At 41.2% G+C, this 12,023-nt stretch overlaps 2 protein-coding genes across 12 annotated transcripts in view; one reads left to right on the top strand and one right to left on the bottom strand.

Moving 5' to 3' along the window:
• Window positions 1-12,023, bottom strand: part of HCFC2 (host cell factor C2) — a 69,496-nt gene that overhangs the window by 5,496 nt on the left and 51,977 nt on the right. For 2 of the 4 annotated variants that reach the window (XM_011220049.3, XM_019795534.2), the window contains 2 exons: window positions 7,977-8,144; window positions 255-388 (listed from right to left, as the gene is read on the bottom strand). The exons of 1 other annotated variant lie outside the window; for it this stretch is intronic. In XM_011220049.3, the coding sequence (XP_011218351.3) occupies window positions 351-388; window positions 7,977-8,144 (206 nt within the window). In that variant the 3' untranslated portion in view covers window positions 255-350. Of the gene's footprint in view, window positions 1-8; window positions 389-7,976; window positions 8,145-12,023 lie in introns of those variants that run through there. One more of the 4 variants, XM_034644479.1, reaches the window with a different exon arrangement.
• NFYB (nuclear transcription factor Y subunit beta) overlaps window positions 387-12,023 on the top strand; it is an 18,435-nt gene continuing 6,798 nt past the window's right edge. The window contains exons 1-5 of one of the 8 annotated variants that reach the window (XM_034644481.1): window positions 2,421-3,905; window positions 5,479-5,547; window positions 8,590-8,676; window positions 9,961-10,054; window positions 11,689-11,819. In XM_034644481.1, coding sequence (XP_034500372.1) covers window positions 5,530-5,547; window positions 8,590-8,676; window positions 9,961-10,054; window positions 11,689-11,819 — 330 coding nt within the window. In that variant the 5' untranslated portion in view covers window positions 2,421-3,905; window positions 5,479-5,529. Of the gene's footprint in view, window positions 2,069-2,420; window positions 3,906-5,478; window positions 5,548-8,589; window positions 8,677-9,917; window positions 10,055-11,688; window positions 11,820-12,023 lie in introns of those variants that run through there. The other 7 variants (XM_011220052.3, XM_034644482.1, XM_034644483.1 and 4 more) reach the window with 7 other exon arrangements.

The following is a 12,023-nucleotide window of genomic DNA, read 5'->3' as shown; positions in this document are numbered from 1 at the left end:
CGGGCGGCCGGCAGGCGTTGGGCGCGGGCCCGGGGCCTGGGCGGGCGAGTCGGGGGATGCGCGCCAGGGGCTGCCGCCCCGCACCGGCGAGACTGACAGTCGGTCGGGCCGGGGCCAGCCCGCGCACCTTCGTGGGGGGGGAAGCGAGGTCCCCGGGAGGAAGGAGTGGATTTGGTTTCCCCGCAGTCTGGTTTACACGTAAAGAATGTAGCCATCTGGCGGCTTGCGGTCCCTGGACTTGCCCCGAAGGTGGGAAGGAAGCCTTTCGGATTGGACTAAGGTTTAATCTTCGGTGGGAGGCGGGGAGGATCTGCCGGGCCTGAGGAGCAGTAGTCTTCGAGAACAAAGAATTACAGAGCACCCACAAGTCGTAATCTTGCCCAAAGTACTGTAACAAGACAATTTAAACAAGGTTAGGTAGCATACGACCTTAAAAAAAAATAGCATCCCACTAACCCGCATGGAGTCCACGGTGCCATGGTTCGTGCCACGAATCACTGGGGTGGTTTGGGCTTTCTTAGTATGGAAACGAATCGGCAAAATAAAGTGGTAAGATAAACTTATCGATGTAAGTGACATTAATAAATAAGGGTTTTATTTGTTAAGTATTGAAAGTTTAACCAGAATTCCTTAAAAGGCAATTATTCCTTCCCCGCACTGCTCCTGTAGCTTAATTTAAGGATTCTATTGATGCAAAACCCTGGTTGTTGATGCCAAAGAATGGAGGGTGGAGGAAGGGTCTGCTGCTTTTCTTGGATACAAATTTGCATTTCTTCAAACATTAAACAGATGTATGCATTCCCTTGAGCTTTCACATATATCATAACCTGCCTTCAGGAAAATATGTACCATATGAGGTGACTGTGTTTATCTTTAATATATTGAATCTAAATATATACTGAGTCAACTATTTGGGTGAGAGAATGTGGTGAGGTGTGCCCCCCCCCCAAGCAAAGTACATAAATATATATAGCTCCATTATTTTAAGTGTACTGAGGATTTTCTTTTTCAAAGACACCCTTAAAAAACCGCTTCTAGCTACAAGGAAGGAATCTTCTGGGCAGTTTTGGGGTTAGAAAGAGGGCAATATTTAAAAAATTAGACATTGCTTTTAAGATTATAGCAGAGTAGACAATGTCAGCCAGTCTTTGCTGCCTGGACTGACATTTAAAAAATTAAATTCAGTGGCTACAGTTTTTTCTTCTGTTTACTAGATTTCATGCTCGAATGCATATCATTATTTTCTCTTCCTTTAAAATTAACACTGAAAGGATATGTTTTTGTTTTGCCCCTCCCCCCCAATTTAATTGCTTCACTTGAAAAAAAAGGAAAAGAGCAAATGAGAGATGGAGATTGTAACGTTGTAATTGATACCAATTTATTCAGCTATTTACGCCTTACAGTGAAAATGAAGTGCTATTCAGATGCAATTTTAGTCCAAAATGGTGGTTCTTTAAAATGATAAATAAAGGTCCTAATCGTGTTCCATGTATGTTCTCTGGGCAGCATATATCTTCTTTGTGGTATAATCTGAGGTGTTTAAAAGCACTGTATTCTGAGATATTCTTCTCCCCTTTTGAGCTTTTGGACTCCTAAATCTCACTCTAACGCATTAAGAAAATCATCACCGAAAAATTAAGTTGGGGCATTTGTGTCTTGGGTGTTAATATTTTGAATAATTTAGATGTGGAAATTTTGGTCTCGTGCATATAATTTGGGGTCTTGTGATGAATATTTATGATGAACATGACTAAATTCAGGGTTACGTTAGGAAAGCAGTTCCTCCCTGCCATAGAATTTCTTTTTTTGCAAGGTCTCCAAAATATATCTGCCAATTTAAGAAACCTTTATTGGGCACCTGCTTTTTTGCACTCTGTTGAATAAGAATAGTAGGTGAAATTATACGCGCCTTTTAAATTTTTACTAGGAAGAGAGCCTGTAGGCAATACGTTGTTACTACTAATAGATGTTTATCTTCTAGGTTGAAGTTGGGCGAAGATTAGACCCCTTTTTAGAAAGGTGTTCCTGAACACCACTGACAACACGGTTCTGACAGTATTTCATGACTGTAAGTATGTTTTGCCATTTTGGTTGTTAATTCGATTTGGACAGTGACTAGCTGGAAACAATATTATGCCTAATGTGTATTGGAGATCCCAAGTAGAATGAATGCCCTTCAAGTCTAGACAGACAGTACCCCTACTCACTCTTTCCTGTTGCTTCCTTCTTTTTTAGTGACTTGCCTGTATTGTTTCCTGTGGGCCCCTAAGTGCTGTGGAGGCTACAAGATACAAAGCTTGTCCCAGCTCTTAAGAGGCTGTCTGTTTTGCTAGAAGGGCTTCAGTCGAACTGAATGCTTAGAGGACAATTATGCACAGAATGGGAAACNTAAGATAAACTTATCGATGTAAGTGACATTAATAAATAAGGGTTTTATTTGTTAAGTATTGAAAGTTTAACCAGAATTCCTTAAAAGGCAATTATTCCTTCCCCGCACTGCTCCTGTAGCTTAATTTAAGGATTCTATTGATGCAAAACCCTGGTTGTTGATGCCAAAGAATGGAGGGTGGAGGAAGGGTCTGCTGCTTTTCTTGGATACAAATTTGCATTTCTTCAAACATTAAACAGATGTATGCATTCCCTTGAGCTTTCACATATATCATAACCTGCCTTCAGGAAAATATGTACCATATGAGGTGACTGTGTTTATCTTTAATATATTGAATCTAAATATATACTGAGTCAACTATTTGGGTGAGAGAATGTGGTGAGGTGTGCCCCCCCCCCAAGCAAAGTACATAAATATATATAGCTCCATTATTTTAAGTGTACTGAGGATTTTCTTTTTCAAAGACACCCTTAAAAAACCGCTTCTAGCTACAAGGAAGGAATCTTCTGGGCAGTTTTGGGGTTAGAAAGAGGGCAATATTTAAAAAATTAGACATTGCTTTTAAGATTATAGCAGAGTAGACAATGTCAGCCAGTCTTTGCTGCCTGGACTGACATTTAAAAAATTAAATTCAGTGGCTACAGTTTTTTCTTCTGTTTACTAGATTTCATGCTCGAATGCATATCATTATTTTCTCTTCCTTTAAAATTAACACTGAAAGGATATGTTTTTGTTTTGCCCCTCCCCCCCAATTTAATTGCTTCACTTGAAAAAAAAGGAAAAGAGCAAATGAGAGATGGAGATTGTAACGTTGTAATTGATACCAATTTATTCAGCTATTTACGCCTTACAGTGAAAATGAAGTGCTATTCAGATGCAATTTTAGTCCAAAATGGTGGTTCTTTAAAATGATAAATAAAGGTCCTAATCGTGTTCCATGTATGTTCTCTGGGCAGCATATATCTTCTTTGTGGTATAATCTGAGGTGTTTAAAAGCACTGTATTCTGAGATATTCTTCTCCCCTTTTGAGCTTTTGGACTCCTAAATCTCACTCTAACGCATTAAGAAAATCATCACCGAAAAATTAAGTTGGGGCATTTGTGTCTTGGGTGTTAATATTTTGAATAATTTAGATGTGGAAATTTTGGTCTCGTGCATATAATTTGGGGTCTTGTGATGAATATTTATGATGAACATGACTAAATTCAGGGTTACGTTAGGAAAGCAGTTCCTCCCTGCCATAGAATTTCTTTTTTTGCAAGGTCTCCAAAATATATCTGCCAATTTAAGAAACCTTTATTGGGCACCTGCTTTTTTGCACTCTGTTGAATAAGAATAGTAGGTGAAATTATACGCGCCTTTTAAATTTTTACTAGGAAGAGAGCCTGTAGGCAATACGTTGTTACTACTAATAGATGTTTATCTTCTAGGTTGAAGTTGGGCGAAGATTAGACCCCTTTTTAGAAATGTTCCTGAACACCACTGACAACACGGTTCTGACAGTATTTCATGACTGTAAGTATGTTTTGCCATTTTGGTTGTTAATTCGATTTGGACAGTGACTAGCTGGAAACAATATTATGCCTAATGTGTATTGGAGATCCCAATCACTCTTTCCTGTTGCTTCCTTCTTTTTTAGTGACTTGCCTGTATTGTTTCCTGTGGGCCCCTAAGTGCTGTGGAGGCTACAAGATACAAAGCTTGTCCCAGCTCTTAAGAGGCTGTCTGTTTTGCTAGAAGGGCTTCAGTCGAACTGAATGCTTAGAGGACAATTATGCACAGAATGGGAAACGCAGGTTCTCAGGGTAGCAGAGATGAAAAGACCAGTGGGTGTAGGAGGCCCGGGTAGTTGCAAATGTCGTGGACTTAGCCTTGAAGGATGTGTGGGATTTGGATAGGTGGAGGGTATCACTGACAGCTAAAGGCTGAAGGCAGGGATGAGTAACTGTTGTTCAGGGGATGGGAAGTACATCTGCATTGTCTAAGTGGAGACTTCGTAGGATAATTTAGTGAGAGATACCACTTTTGCTGTCTGGATGCTTAGTTCTGGATCTGCTACTGTATTTGTGATGTCAGGCATGTTACAACTTCCTTGAGCCATGGTTCATGCCTCAGTCCTAAAATAAAAGAGCTGTACCTGGTGATCCTTAAATAAGGTGCTTTCTGGCGACTAAGATTTTTATCAGCCCTGAAGACAGAGTTGGAAACAAGTTTAGTTAGGTTAAGTGGGGGATCCACTCATGACAAGCCCTGGAAAAACTAAGTTTGGATTTGTTGCTGAAGACTTTTAGAACTGTTCTAGGTTCAGGAGCTATAGAAATGGTGTCGGAGTGAGATCCGTCTTAAAACAGTATGTACCCTGGTAGGCTGGGTAGTAATGCAGTGGCAGTAGAGAAAGGAAGGGCATAGCCAGGAAACTATTAAAAGAGGTAACAGCTTAGGTGGAACTTGGAGGAGACAGAAGAATCTAGATGGCACTGGTATAATTATCCTGGACGGGTGGGATCACAGTAGTTGGAAAGCAGAGCAGGAGCTCTCATCCATTGCCTCCTTGCAGGACATGGGGAGGGTGAGTTTCATTTTTCCAAATCTTAAGTTGGCAGTGATGGGACATCAGGGATGTTCTTCTACAGGCATGGCTCGCTGGAGTGACAGGCAGGATATGGTTGTAGATTTAGAACTTTTAAGCATAGAAGTGGTATTTAACGAGTTCATTAAGAGACTGAGGGAAGAAAGAGGAAAGGATAACCTTGGATGAAACTAACAATTGGGAAGTGGGGGGGAAAAATAAACCAGGAAGGGATATCACTTTGGAAATCAAGGGAGAAGAGAATTTCATGCATAAATGTGGGGTCTGCAGTGGCTGGCACTACCAAGAACAGCCAAGTAGGAATGAAGGCAAGATTATTAGCAACTTCCAAGAGCGGTTTCAGTATCCTGGAGGGGTGGAGAAGCATGTGCCAGGGAGCTGAAATAGGAATGGAGAGATGCGTGAGGACTGTCAGGGTGAGGGTGACAGCTAGCCAGGGGTGTGGAGCAGAATTACGGTTTTACGGGTCGGTATGTACTTCTCCTTCTGTGTGTTCAGTGAGGGGGCCTGAGCATGTTGAAGAAAGAGTGAAGCAGCTGGTCGGGGAGGATGGAAGAGCCATTAGAGGTGAGGAATCTTTGTGTTATTTCTTACCCTCAAAGAGATAAAAAGGAATTGGTCCAGAGAACAGGTGACAGGGGTTATGCGAGAAAGAAAACCATGCCTGGAAAGAAGGATGAGAACTGTATTTGAAGGGCCAAAAATAATACTGTTATGTTTGTTGAGTTCTTATTACGTAGCGTGCACTTTGCTAAGTGCTTTTTATATAATAACTTCACTTCTCTTAGCAACTCCATTTTAAAAATGGGAAAACTGAAGCACTAAGAGGTTAGTAAGTAAAGACATAACAGCTAGTAAGTGGGGACCCCAGCCTCAAACACGGGTGGTCTGTCCTATGGGCCTGTGCTTTTCATACTGAACCCCAAACCAGGTGCATTGCTTGCATCCCACAGATATTGTCCTGGCTTGAGAAGCAACTTTATGTTTTTAATATACAGTCATTAGACCTGAACTTAGAGAGGGGAAAGTAAAGATTTAGGCTTATGGACTATAGGAAAAGCTATTAGGAACAGATACTGGAAAGTAGTTGGCATCTGAGACTCTGGACTTAAATCCCATTTACTCTGCCATTTTTGGCAGGTCATTAGCCTTCTGTAACCTCAGTTTTCTTATCTGCTTCACGGGGTCATGAACACTGCACGAGACATTTGGAAAGTATTCAATAAATGTTAAACATATTAAAGAGGGAACTATTTCCCACATTTGTGCAATAAATTATTAGTATAATTTAATACTGCTACATCACAGAATTACGGAATAAAATGTATTAGCCAACTGACCGTTGATTTCACATAATATTTTAGAGAACAATAGCAGTTCAGCTAAGTAATCCGAATAGTCAATCACATTAATTTAATGGATTGAACTACTCTCTGTCCCTAGTTATCAGTTCTCTTGGCTCTAATGATTCGTCATCTTAGCCATTGTCTTGTCCCTCTCTGCATGCCCTTCCCTCTTCGTTGTCTGGAGGAGGCCCAGCACTTTAGCTTCTCTGCTCTTCCACCAGCTATGATGTGATGTGTCATGACTGGTGGCACTGCACGTTTGTGGTCACCATCTGTAGCTTGGCTGTCATTGCCCAGCGCTCCCAGGCCCTGCCTCCCCCCACCCCCGCTCTATCTCCCCAGCTGCAAGAACGCCAGCAGCATGCCCGAGGTCCTTCCTGTGGTTCATGTTCACTCAGTCACCAGGTCTGTGGATGTGACCTCCTGAAAGCCCCTTTCCTGTCCCTTTGATCTCCACTGCGGTTGTCCTGGACTGATCTGGAGAAGGAATGTTCATCATCTTGCCTGAATTCATGCTCTGACTGCAGCCTCATGGTCCTTCGTGGTCCTCTGCCCCCATTCTTGCTCCCCTCAGTCCATTTCTACACTGGACTCTAGCCAGAGTGACCTTTTAAAGAAGAAGTCTAATTTGCATGGTTTTGCTAAAACTCCCCTTTGATTTGCTCTTGTCCACAAGGCACTGCTTGATCTAGCCTCTATTTAGTCCATTCTAGTCCACCAGTACTAGATTCCTGTTTTCTTTGCCTGGAACATTCTTTTCCCATTTTTCCTTGCCTGACTGATTTCTGTCTATCTTTCAGTCTCCGTTTAAATGTCATTTCCTGTGACCGCTTTCTTGACTCCCCAGACTCGTGTGGGTGCGATAAGCTCTCAAAGCATATAACAGAACACCTTTGTTTTCCTTAGCATTTGGCACTAGCAATTAGGTGACTGTAATTATTTAAAAGCTATATATAACATTTACTGAGCACTCCTATTATACTATGCTGAGGCTTTCCATGGTAAGTCCTGTCTCATTCCACTTGCTCAAAGTCTCATGGCAAGTAAGTAGGAAGGAATTCAAACCAGGTGATAGGATTCCAGAGCCTGTGCCTTGGAAGTATTAATAGACTACAGTCCCCACCCCTTTCCCCTGCCACTAGTTTACGTAATACTTGTCTTCCCTGCAAGATGAGGACAGAGATCTTGTCTATGTTGTTGACTAGGCTGCATCCCCAGCACATAGCACAGACCTGATAAATACCAGATGCTTACTTGGTAAATATTTGTTGACTGGCTTACTTAAAATCTCCAGCCTATTTTGAATATCTTTATAGGCATTTTAGACCTTGAAAAAGCCTTTGGGATGTATCTAGCAAGTGTCCCTGCCTCCTTTCCCCACTCGTATTATATATGTGAGTGGCTAGCATGTCGTAAGCATCAAAGATGAGGCTTAATTTGTTACTAAGTGCATTGGGGATTCAAAGAAGGGGACACTAATTTTGGGCTTGCAGATTTCAGGAGGATGGGAGAACACTGGGATTAAAGTATGGGGCAGGATTTGAAGGTAGAAAGACAGAGGAGAGAAAGACAGAGGTGTGATGAAATGACAGAAGAGCTACGATTTGCAGACCCAAAGACACACAGCTGAGCCTCCCATGTGCGGCTTACCGTCAAGGAGGGAGGACGGGCTGTATGTCTCCCGCGTACACTGCCCGGAGCACAGCTCTTCGGCAGCTTCCCTTTCTTCCATTCTGACATCTCTGAAATACTTTCGGTATTTTTTAGAAGACTGAGGTTTAGAGGCTCGTGCTGTGAATCCAGATGATAATCTTGCTGCTAATTCCAGTGCAAGACAAGATAATGTGATTTAAACTTTTTGCCTTTAGTACTTTTTTTATGCTATATTTATAAATTAATTGATCTCCCAGACAAACACGTCCCCGCCCCGCCCCGCCCCAGGAAAGATTTGTTTCCAGTTGTAGGTTCTGAAACAACCACTTTGGTCTTTTCTCCTGAACCTTGAATCACTCCCTACTCTCCCTTAGGGCATTGCAAAAACTAGTCTGTTCACAGCGATCCTGATTGAGCTGTCTTCCATGGCTAATAAATCCATCATCATATCTATTAAAGACCACTCTCCTAGTACCTTGTTAGCATTTTAGGATTAAAATAGCATTTTATTTTTGGGCAATGTTTCACATTAGGCGTTTAAGATGGGGAAGGGGATACTATTTCCATTTTATAGAGAAGTACATTTAATGGATAGGGATGCTGTTTTCAGGGATCAGCAGGAGAGTCAGAATCAGAGCTCACTGACTGTCGTTTACTACCTTTTAGAAGCCACTCAGAAGTATCAATATTATTAAAGGTAGGTGAATTCTGTTCTCTAGCCTCTTAGAAAACTATATAGATGATGGAAATGTATCTTTATCTACAAATAATCAGACACCACAGTCAACAGATGTATCAAAGAAATGCCATATTTTTGAAGACTTGGAAACTAGCCTCCTGTTTTACTAGTAGATGAAAATCCAACAGAGCCAGAGAACACGACGTGGTACACAAGGACTTAAAGAGTGCAGTTAATAACATTAAACTTGTTATCAGGGTCCTGGCCCTGATAAACATGTAGGATCAAGTGTCTTTGATTTGGCCTGGAAGCATGTATAGATTGTACTTAATTTTTGCTATTCTTGTTATTCAGATAATGGATTTACAAATTTTCCAGCCACAAATAGTTAGTCTCTTATTGTTTTGAATATTGTTATTTGCAAAATGGGAAGACTTCCAGGATTTGCCGTGTTGGTGAAATGGAACGGAGACAGTTCAGGGCTTATGGTTCAGTTTTCTCTAGGTTTTCCCTCTTAGAATTCTTTTAGCTCTGAGCAAACTTAAAATTAAGCAGGTTTCTTTTAAAATAGTAATTTTAATTCTCATTCTTGTCTGTGGTTATAATTTTACTGTCTTTATGTGCAGATCTCCAATCTCCCTGGCCTCTCCTTTTTTCTTTAAAGAATCTGAAGTTTGAGGGAGGTGAGGGGGGGAACTGTTGAGTAGAATTAGAGGTGATAGGCTTGTTCACAGTATTGATGTGCTTTCAGGGTGCATGGGCCCAGATTTGTGCAAGGAATCTACACGCTTCCCATAGCAAACAGCAGTTTGAACTAAGACACTGGCTCTTCTGGAACTGTGAGCAGAGAAGGTTTGCAGCAGGAGCAAAAGGATTTGTATAGGACTATCAGGCTGTAGCAGGAGCGAGGAAAGTGATGGAAATTGGTGACTTTTAGGTGACTACTAAGCTGCCTTTGGCTTTGCTTGTCATTCCAGGGACAAGCTAGGTTGTAAGTCAGGGTTGTCTGCACTATATGTGAAGATGATGCAATTGAAAAGAGGTGTGTGTTTTAGATTCATTTCCTTGTTTAGTTTCCCTGTTGATCTTAATGCTTATCACCTACAGAGGGTAGGCAGGGGAATCTTGAATCACTGGAAAATTATCAAAAGGTTTCCAAATCGAGATACAAATGTTATCTTTAATAAGATTGATGCCTTGAAAACTAATTGACCCATCCTATGACAGTTTATGAGCATTGACTCTGTTATGTTTTTTAGACAAGTTTTATTGAAGAGTATTGCAAAACTTCTTTCCTCATAGATGGATGGCGACAGTGCTACCACAGATGCTTCTCAGCTCGGCATCTCCGCGGACTACATCGGAGGAAGCCACTATGTCATACAGCCTCATGATGGTGAGAGAGCCTCAGTTACAGATACCCCAGTAGACACAACGTAGTGAAGATTACATTAAAGTGATATTCCAGGTTACTTTTGTCTTTACAGGAAAATTAGCAATCTTGTGTCAAAGTTCAGTGATAGTCTAAAACAAGGCTGTTTTTTATTGGAAATAGTCATCAAACGAATGATGAGTTCTAGAAAAGAATTCTAGAAAAGAGTTCTAGAAAAGTATGTTTTGGGTGGCTCAGTTGGTTAAGCATCTGACTCTTGACATCAGCTCAGATCTTGATCTCAGGGTTGTGAGTTCAAGCCCCTCATTGGGCTCCATGCTGGGTGTGGAGTCTACTTTAAAAGCATACTTTTTTTTTTTTTTTTTTTTTTTTTTTTCTTTGAGAGCTCGTGTGCAGGGGTGGGGCAGAGGAAGAGGGAGAAAGAGAATCCCAAGCAGGCTCCATGCCCAGCACGGAGCCCGACGCAGGGCTTGATCTCACGACTCGGAGATTAAGACCTGAGCTGATATCAAGAGTTGGATGCTTAACTGAGCCACCCAGGCACCCCTGAGATATATTTTTAGGAGGCAGTTGGGGGTGGGTGATTAGTTACTTCATCTGGAAACAGATACATGTAAAAATGTAACTTGAAAAAAATTGTAACTTGAATCAGCTTAAGTGCCTTTTTTTTTTTTTTAAGATTTTATTTATTTATTTGACAGAGAGAGAGAGCACAAGTAGGGGGAGCATCAGGCAGAGGGAGAGGCAGGCTTCCCACCCAGTAGGGATCCCAACTTGGGGCTCAATCCCAGGACTCTGGGATCATGACTTGAGCTGAAGGCAGATGCTCAACTGACTGAGCCACCCAGGTGCCCCACTTTTCTTTTTTTAATACATAGAAAGAGTACATATGACTTACAGGATACTGCATTTAGTTAAAAAAGGATATTACTGGTACTCTGAAAGCTTCAGTTATATCTGAGTCTATATAATTTGAGGATTCACTTTTGTAAGTGCTACAGCTTTGTTCAAAAACTTACTATATTAGTATTAAGCCAATTGGGTCGGTAATATTCAAGTCCACTTTTTCCATTCTATATAAACTTGGCTTTGTATAATATAACCTCTTAATCTGGCAATATGCAAGGAACCATAGATCATAATCTGTAAATTTTCTAGCTAAGTTATGTAACAAATACGAGTATTTCTTCTGTGGAAGATGCTATACCAAGTTCTAGGAAGTACACAGAGCTAATCCCTGGCCTAAGGTAGCAAACATCTAATAGGGAGGATGAGAAATAAAAAGAATTATAAAGTATGTCAGAAAAGACACAAAGAAGCACTTTGTGATATTTTGTGAAAGGAGAGATCACTTCTGAACATGCTATGGAAATGTTTTTGAGCTTTTTTGAGAACGGATAGGTAAGGTTTTGGTGGGCAGAGTTGAGGATAAAAGGATTTGAGGCGGTGGGTTTGAAACTAATGAGTAGGTTCGGTTATGGCTGTGAGAAAATTGTGAAGGAACTGCTATCCTCCTCCCTAAAAATGACTAGGAACTGAACCAGGATGGTTCTTATCTTAGATCATTTCAGGTAGTCTTCTCTATCTTGAAGTAAAGATGATGAGAAACTTTAAACCTGTCATTTTTATTTCTCTAGATACTGAGGACAGCATGAACGATCATGAAGACACAAATGGTTCAAAAGAAAGTTTCAGAGAACAAGATATCTATCTTCCAATTGCAAATGTAGCAAGGATAATGAAAAATGCCATACCTCAAACAGGAAAGGTAATGCGCAGGAGATGTATTACCGCGGTTTCTTTTTCCAGGGGAGAGGGGAGCGCAGACCTACGTGAGTGTGTATTGAATATGGTCAGCTATTGATTTCAGCCACTCAGCCTTCCAGCAAGTCAGCAGCTCCTTCAGTGCTACACACTTAGTTACTGAGCGGGACTCCACTGGCAATTCCTACGTGTCCGTCCCCTCCCCCCC

Source organism: Ailuropoda melanoleuca, chromosome 15 (assembly GCF_002007445.2).
Source record: "Ailuropoda melanoleuca isolate Jingjing chromosome 15, ASM200744v2, whole genome shotgun sequence".
Classification (NCBI taxonomy): Eukaryota; Metazoa; Chordata; class Mammalia; order Carnivora; family Ursidae; genus Ailuropoda; species Ailuropoda melanoleuca.
This window is presented reverse-complemented; position numbering and strand designations above follow the sequence as displayed.